General features: G+C 34.9%; 1 protein-coding gene across 1 annotated transcript; it reads right to left on the bottom strand.

Moving 5' to 3' along the window:
* Positions 1-5,366: 5,366 nt before the first annotated feature.
* On the bottom strand, positions 5,367-7,208 carry LOC141653363 (uncharacterized). Its single transcript, XM_074461102.1, has one exon. It carries the CDS (start codon positions 7,206-7,208, stop codon positions 5,367-5,369), a length of 1,842 nt encoding a protein of 613 aa, XP_074317203.1.
* Positions 7,209-9,127: the final 1,919 nt, after the last annotated feature.

Raw genomic sequence — 9,127 nt, 5'->3', positions numbered from 1 at the left:
ATTGCTTTGTGAAAGTGATGGTATTATGACCTTGTTACATACGAGGCATAACATTGTAATCCGAAAATTGTTACACAAGAGTAGATCTACTTTAAAGCGAGGGTCTCTTTAAAGGCAAATAGAGCTTTAGAGTACTCAAATGCATAGATTGACATGAAGATTTTGATCAAGATTAGTCATGTTAGGAATTGCCGCATTTTAATTGGCAAATTATAATTAAAATTCGCTTTTCTAAAATAGGAATTTAGAGAAGGATGTGTTTGGAACACAAAACCTTAGATAAAGATCTAAGAATCCTAACATATTATGCGTAGCTTTCTTAAGTGATCCTAGAATGGTCTTAAGCAAGCATTAAAGGATTATACTTTTCGTTCATGTGATAATAGTGAATGGTTTCATTCACATGATTGAAGAATCATGATTATACATGAAGTTAAATGGGAGCTAGAATTGTTTTTCCATGTCTTATATGTTGATGACATATTACTTATTGAGAATAATGTACCAATGCTCTCTTCAGTGAAAGAGTGATTGGAGACTTGGAAAAGCACTACTAGGAAACAAAGCTTTTGCGACGCATTAATATTGCTTTTAGCGGCGCTAAATAGCGTCGTAAGGGGAAATACCGACGCATTAAAAAGCGTCGCCATAGCTCATGCCGCTAGCATCTTTTGTGACGCTTTTTTAATGCGTCGGTAAAAACAAAAAAAAAGCACTGCAATATTGAAGCGCTATTTTAAGAGAATTACCAACGCTTTATAGCGTCGTTTGTGGATATATGGGACGCTAGTATGACACCTTTTATAAATTTGGCTTACTATCGTAATGTATGAATGACAAAATGATTTTGAATTGCAATTTAGAGGTCAGTAGTTGCAATTTTATCAAAAAAACCAAAATACATGGAAAATCTATATATCAATAGAGAATTAAACTTAATATAAATAGAATTATCATGTCAATACATGTCAAAATTCCAAACAAGATACAATCCCAATTAAAACAATTTAGGAACTAAAGTGTACGAACAAAGAAAATAGCAAAATATATAATCCACTAAGAGCAGAATGAATTATTCCTGAACTTGATGCAATGTCTTTCATTCTCCTGCAATGCTAAACCTGCGATAAGGAGTAAAGAGAAGAAATTACTCCTATATCATTCAATCATACAAGCAGCCACTTCATTTTTTTTTCCAATAAAGCATGATAACCAAAACATACAAAAAAAAATCCTAGAACATTAAAATACTACCAAATATTTAATAAGTATGAACCAAAGCTAGTTCTTATTTATTGTACAATTTAAAAATTTCATACTAGTATGACCACTACATAAGCATATTCAAATAAGTCAGTACAAACACCAACCTCATAAAAAACTATTGGACTTCGACAAGGAAACGTTCCAGTGTAGTTAAAAAGATACTTCGTCATCAGTCTCAGGGATTTCAAGTTCCTACAATGAAGATTGAGAAACATAACAATGCTTCTCATCAGATCACGTTGTAAGAAAACACGTGTTCGGAAAAATATTACACAAATGGAATCATATGAATGATAAGTTCAGGGTAATTGTTCACCTCATCAGCATCATTGTCAAAGTCACCTTCAAAGCTACATTCATCAGAATTATCTTCGCCTATGTCAGAGTCATCATCACTTCTCAACTTCCTTTTAAGCTTACTAATAGTATATCGCTGCTTGTTAATAGTATTGCCTTGTTTTATGACATGTTTTTCCAATGTTTGCATTCTCTCTTTTAGTTGACGAATAAGATACATAGATGTTGTCTCTTCATTGGTAGACATATTCAAGCCCCTACAATAATGTGGATCAGAAGGCTCTGTTAAATCTGATGGCTTAACACCCAACCCAATTCCTCGAACCCGACCGTATTGATCTTTGCCTAGTACTTGCGCGACGGGGTCATCATTTAAGTTACCCTCTGTGTGACCTTGTTGTGCAGCAATTTCTTTTATTTGATCCTGAAAATATAATGGTATCACACATAGATATTGTAGATTATCTTTAATAGTTTAAAAAAATGGTAAACAACAAACCGTTATATTCGCTTCCTTTTTATGTTGGTGACACTCTAGATAAAGCTCTGTTCTTGTGGGAGATCTTTGCAGTGCTTTTTTCTACCAAGCCGCAACAAAAAATACATTAATATTATCAAGAAATTTGATATCAGTAAATACTATAAGAAAGCATGTTTTATATTCATTTAAAAAAATGGTGTACCAGTTCTTCAGACACACGAGCATGACTTTTTGTACCGGAGGTATGAAGAGGCTTTGCCTTAGCCTTCTTATGTGACAGAATACTTTTGCGGCTTCTTTCCTGCCATTTCAAAAGCATAACCTAGATGACTATCTGTAATTAAGACATTTGACAGACATGTAGCTAATTACTAAAATATCTTTGACCTATGTCGAACAATAACAACACACCAGCACCCCCGTTAAGTTTACGATATGCAAGTCACTTACAGCAATAGAACATTTAACCATCCCTAGAGAATAACAGATAATATATGACACATACCTGACCTTCGTCCGATCTCCAAAAATTAACAAGACTAATCCATTGATCATGTACCACGTCTTCTGGACAGTTATTGTGCATCTCTGTTATGTTTTTATCATCAGAATAATGTATTCCTTTCAAAGTGCACTTATGGTCCCTCCATTTATGTCCTATTGACTTTAGTATCCATTTTTCAAGAACTTTGGGATAAAGAAATCTTGCCTACATAGAATAAAAAAACACATTGGAGAGTAAAAATAGCATGCCACTCAAAAAGTAATATTGTGAAAATGCACTTTCAATTCAGTATACCTTAACTTCGTTCAATATTAGAGTCTGATTATTACCCTTGTTACCCTTCTTCAAATAATCCCATCGAGTATAACTTAATGAACATAGATCGCCATGTCTTGCTATCGTTCCACAATAATGTCCTAGGACACCTCCTTCATCTCCAATAGGTTGATTTGATTTGTTAATCTCAACAACGACTCGATGACCTGGAGGTAAATTCCATATATCCGCCAGAACCGTTTTTCCGCGAGTCCTTTTTCCATCTGAATCTGTTCAATATTAATCTATCTTTATGATGATATTTCAAAGAGCTAACACAATATACCTATGAATTGAAATGCAATAAGTACCTTGGACAACACATTCATATGTCCGTCCCCCATTCTGATGTTCAGTATTTGGACTAGACTCTAAGTTAGACTGCTGATCCTGACTACTTTCAGTAGTAGAGTTGTGACCTATTTGACCATTATCACCATCCAAGCTTCCTTGCTCCACTTCAGACTGACTTTTACGACTAATTCTTAAATTTCTAGCCCTGGCCATTATTCCTATCAACAAAAAAATCATCAATTTTATTAGTCATGATAAAACAAATGATGAGAATGTAAATATATAAACCAAAGCAAGAAATATACATATACCTGTCGAATCTTCTATGGAATACTTACAAAAAAGAAATATTCATATACCTGTCGAATCTTCTATGGAATACTTACAAAGAAGATGCCAACTTTATTTATTTACAAGTAGGAAAGAGTAATGGAATAATATCACAAATTTAAAAGCCTGTAGAAAAATATCACAAATTTCTTCACAACTTTATTTATTTACACGTAGGCAAATAAAATTAAGAATGTCTAGTTTATCACATAAAAGAAAAGTTCTAAATTTAGTAGTTCAGGAATTATCTTCATAGTTCAGACATCAACCAAAGTTCCTTCCACACCATCCCTCACCCAACTCATATTTTCATGAGTAAGAAACGAGACATGATATGGCTCATTTTCATCATCTTCTGTCATTTCATCATCACCCATGTCATTAACATTTCTAGGTTTCATCTTTATAGCAACGGACGATCCTGGGTTAACGTGATCGTCAATGTAAAACACTTGCTCTGCTTATGTTGCAAATATATATGGCTCATCCGCTAGTGTCTCCCCATTTATCAAACGGGAGAAATTGACCAGTGTAAAACCATACTCATCTTGTCTAATTCTCCTTCCATGAGTTGTATCAACCCATTCACATTTAAACATCACAGTTGAGAATCCTCCTAAATATCTCAATCTTATGATTTTCATTATCCTTCCATAGTAAGCAACGTCTCCCAGTTCAGGTCTTCTATCGCTAGTACTAGCATAACTTGAAGTTTTTGCTATCAGAACAACTCCACTATTTTGGGTACACTTATCGTAACGTTTTGCTCTAAAATTAAAACCATTTACATCATAAGCTTGGTACTTAGTAACAACATCTAGTGGACCACGAGCTAGCATACGAATTTCCTCTTTCAAACATTCTGGCCCATTTAATGCCTCCAATTTGCCAACCTGCTTCATAATATAACATATTACCAGATAATTTGATACTAATTAATCAACTAATTAATCACTATGCTACTTACATGCTCTTTGAACCAATCATGAAAAGTTTCATGTTGTATACGCTCAATTTCATTTAACGAAAGACGTCTTGGTCGACTACGTCGCTTAAGTTCTGTTGCATGCTCTCTGTGATCACACTTGTTATTAGTATATTTCAATATAATCTTTGAAAAACTAAACTAATATCACTAATATGACATACTTACTTGTGAAATTCCGTGACATCGGAAGAATTAAAAAGAATATACCGATGTGCTTGTATCTTGTTCATTTTCGAAATCTTGGATGTAGTAGGCTTTTCCCGGGGTTGTCCCCCTTGGATAAAAATATTACTATCTTCCAGAACAGTTGAAGACAGTGAAACTTTAGCAGAATTATCAAATTTTGACGCTAGTCTAAACTTCGACTCAAATCCTTCAAGGTAACGGGAACAAAATACGGCACACTCAAAGGCTAAGTAAGCGTCAGCTATTGAACCTTCAGGGCGCGCTTTGTTGAAAACATAAGATTTTAATGTGCCCAAATATCTTTCAACAAAATACATCCACCTATATCTAACCGGTCCAGCAAGTTTGGCTTCAGTAGCTAGATGAACAACCAAATGTACCATGATAGTGAAAAAGCTTGGAGGAAAAATCATTTCCAAGTGGCACATAATTTGGGGTATAGAACTTTCAAGTCGTTCAATGTCGTCTAAATTTATAGCCTTACCACACAAATCTCTAAAATACCCACATAGATTAAATAAAACAGCCACCACATCCTTTCTAAGAAGTCCTCGCAACGAAATTGGAAGAATTTGTTGCATTAATATGTGGCAATCATGGCTCTTAAGTCCATGTAATTTAGTTTGTGCAAGATTTACACATCTAGAAATGTTCCCAGCATAACCGTTAGGAACTTTGAGTTCATGAAGCATTGTGCAAAATATTTACTTTTCGATTCGAGACATTGTATAAGGAGCTGGTGGTAGATATAATCTAGTAGTTGAACCCCTTTCTTGTGGGTGAAGTTCCTTTCTTATTCCCATTGCTTCCAAGTCCTGACGAGCCTTTAGATTATCTTTAGACTTTCCCTCCAAATTCAATAAGGTTCCAATCACATTATCACACACATTTTTTTCTATGTGCATGACATCTAAGTTGTGTCTTATTAAATGAGAATCCCAATAGGGTAATTCAAAAAATATACTCTTCTTTTTCCAAGTTTTAGAATCAGTGAAATTAGAAATTGCTTGAATTTGGCGCACCATATCTACTCCAGAAAGGCTCACTAGTGCAACTTCATGTTCTTCTTCTCCATTAAAAGCGTGTTTATTGAAGCGAAAAGCATGGTCTTCCTCTAACAATCGACGATGGCCCATAAAACAACGTTTGTGACTATTATAAAGCCATTTTGAATTAGTTTGAGAGTCACAAGAAGGACATGCATTCTCACCATGTACACCCCAGCCTGAGAGCATACCATAAGCCGGAAAGTCGTTAATTGTCCACAGTAATCCAGCTTTTAAGGTAAAGGTTTCATCTTTAGAAGCATCATATGTTTCGATCCCATTCACCCATAAATCAATTAGCTCTTCAATAAGGGGTTGTAAATACACGTCAATTTTGTTTCCTGGGCTAGTTGGCCCCGGAATTAGTGTGGAGAGAATGAGAGATGATGGTTTTAAACACATCCATGGAGGCAAATTATATGGTACTAAGACTACTGGCCAGCAACTATAGGTAGAGCTCAATATACCAAATGGATTAAAACCATCACTAGCCAGCCCGAGTCTTATATTACGACTTTCCGTACCAAAAGCAGGATATTTAGAATCAAAGTCCTGCCAAGCTTTAGAATCAGCCGGATGTCGTAAAACCCTATCATCTCTAACTCTTTCTTCAGAGTGCCACCTCATTAAGGTAGCTGTATGTTTAGACATATATAATCTTTTGAGCCTAGGTTTTAATGGAAAATATCGTAAAACCTTGGCGGGAACACCTTTTTTCTTTTTTCTCCCCGTTGAAGTGGATTGCTCCTGAACGTTTTTCCATCTCGATGTCCCACATACCGAACAAGTATCATCGTCTACTTTATCTTTCCAGAATAATTGACAATGATTTTTTGATGGGCAAACATCAATTTTATCGTAACCGAGGCCTAATTTTCCAATGATTTTCTTTGCATCGGAAATCGACTTTGGCAGGTCTGCACCATTGGGAATTGCAAGCCGTAAAATTCCTAATAAATCTGTTATCGACTTATTACTCCATTTATTACTACTCTTTATGTGAAAAAGGAGCACTAAAAAAGACAACTTAGTTAATTCACACCCAGGCCATAACTCTTGGTCAGTATCCTTCAATAAATTGTAAAAGTCTTCTGCGTCTTTACTTGATCCATTGGTGGGAGTGTTTATCATGTTAGGAGAATTACTTAAATCATGCTTAGGAGTTCTATGTCCATATACGTCCTGAACTAATTGACACATACGACTCAGAGGAGGATTTTCACTTATTGTTTCAGTTGATGATGATGTTTGATCTAGATGCTCTCCATGAAATATCCAAGTTGTGTAATTGCACATTATTCCAGTATCTAGCAAATGCAAATTCACTTCATCCGCACTTAACAACTTATTGTTTACGCACTTAGCACAAGGACACCGAATTTTCCCACTAGAAGAAGCTGCTTTGCTAGTAGCATATATCATAAAGTCGCGAACACCCACTCGATAATGTTCACTCTCTATACGGTAAGTCAAATTTTCCTTGATTATTTTCAAATCCATGATCGGTAAAACTGAAAAATAGGTTTTCTTTGATTAATACTACAATGAATTATAATAGAGGTGGAAAAGTAAGGATCTTGTGATAAGACTTAAATTAAGACAATTTTAAGCAAGACCGACTCATATACACCTATCAGTTTCGTATAATAAGAATATTAAATTACCTAAGAACATAAAATAAAACAAATTTTCCCATCTTATCACCTTATATGATTGCCATCAATAAATTCAATTAGTAAGCATCAGATTTAATGCTCAATACAACTATCAACGACATTGTTTTTCAATTTGGTAATAGGGTAACACGCCTGTTGACAAGAGACTAACTCTGACATTCAATTTAAGCCAAAAATTTCAAAAAATATAGTCGCTTCCGATAGGAAGCCATGCCCTGTATTTCCAACAAGTCTAAGTGACATGATAATTTCATTCCTTGTTCATTTGTTTTGGTATTCAAGTTCTGCTTCATAGAAATTCACACTTTCTTGTTCCTTAAAAAAGGTAGGTTATTATCTTAGGCAATCACTGCTTGAATCAAGACCAAAAAATCTCGCAACCTTTGCTTCAGTATACTCTTGCAAATAATTGGCCGCATCAAATAAGAATAGATTTATTTCTTTGTAGCACATGACTAGTGTACAGAGGAAAAAATGGAGCTTACTCCATTAATAAGTATATCATATTCCTCATGATTTCCCCTAAACAACTATCCAATTTTATAGCAATTTGCAATTCGTATTTTCATATTAGTTGGCAAATCAAATGCAATTTTCAACAACAAAGCTATACCGTAGGTCCTTCTATATCTTTTACACCGGTTAAAAAGAACACAAAATCTAATTTGTGACGGCGATATCCGTCACAAGTTTGTGACGGATACCATTTCCTCTCACAAAATACTCATGAGAGGTGAGTGGGGAAGCACATGGGGGTGCCCTACCTTGTCCCCTCTCCCTTTTTATGAGAGGTCACAAGCTTGTGACGGGATTAGCCCGTCACAAGCAAGACGCTTTGAAGAACACATAAAGCGACAATATAAAACATGCGTATTACGCTTATTGTCAATTGAGTGTAGCACAAATTTATGATATTTTCTAGTCTAATAGTGATACTAAACTAAAACTAAGATAAGTAATTAATAAGATTCATGGAAATATCAACAAACCCCCAAATTTACAGTAAGAAGATGATATTTAAAATAGGTAACAAAAAAAATTGAAGATTCGAATTAAATGAGAAATAAGATAAGGAAAACATACCTAGATCAGACTAGAGATCCAAATTGAAAGAGAAATTGCTGAATTGGTAACGAAGAAGATGAAGGCTGCTATAATTAATGATCTTTTTTTAGGGTTGTGTTCATCAACAGAATGGAGTAGTGGGAAAATGTTTGGCGTTTATTGTTTTTCTATCCCGCGTAATCACTTAATTTACTTTTGTGGGCTTATTAGGTACGCTAAGTTAAAGCGCCTCTATTTTCGTGTGAAAATGGTCCAGTTAGGCAGTTTTTTTTTAAGCGTCCCTGGATAAGCGTCCCAAGAAACCCTTTTTCTAGTAGTAAAGGGTGCAAAGTATTCTAAAATTTGAATCTATGTGAGAGAATATTGGCATAGAGTTGAGAGTCTTATGAGGATAAGATCATTCGTATCTGTTGTACATCAGCAAAGTTGAATAGACTATTCATGTTGATGGAAGTGAAATTACTATAATGGAGTCATAGTCATTCACGGAACCTATTAAGTTGTTGATTATATGAGATCGATTTCTACTGTTTCCGCCATTAGAATGATCATGTATGCCAACAGACGCACATGCCATGATGTGATATATGCTAAGAGCATGATAAGTCAATAACAAGATAATTCCCATGATATGGCTTGTGAAAGCCTTAAAGAACATCCTTGAGATTCTTGAGAAGA

The sequence above is a fragment of the Silene latifolia genome, chromosome 1 (genome assembly GCF_048544455.1).
Source record: "Silene latifolia isolate original U9 population chromosome 1, ASM4854445v1, whole genome shotgun sequence".
Classification (NCBI taxonomy): domain Eukaryota; kingdom Viridiplantae; phylum Streptophyta; class Magnoliopsida; order Caryophyllales; family Caryophyllaceae; genus Silene; species Silene latifolia.
This window is presented reverse-complemented; position numbering and strand designations above follow the sequence as displayed.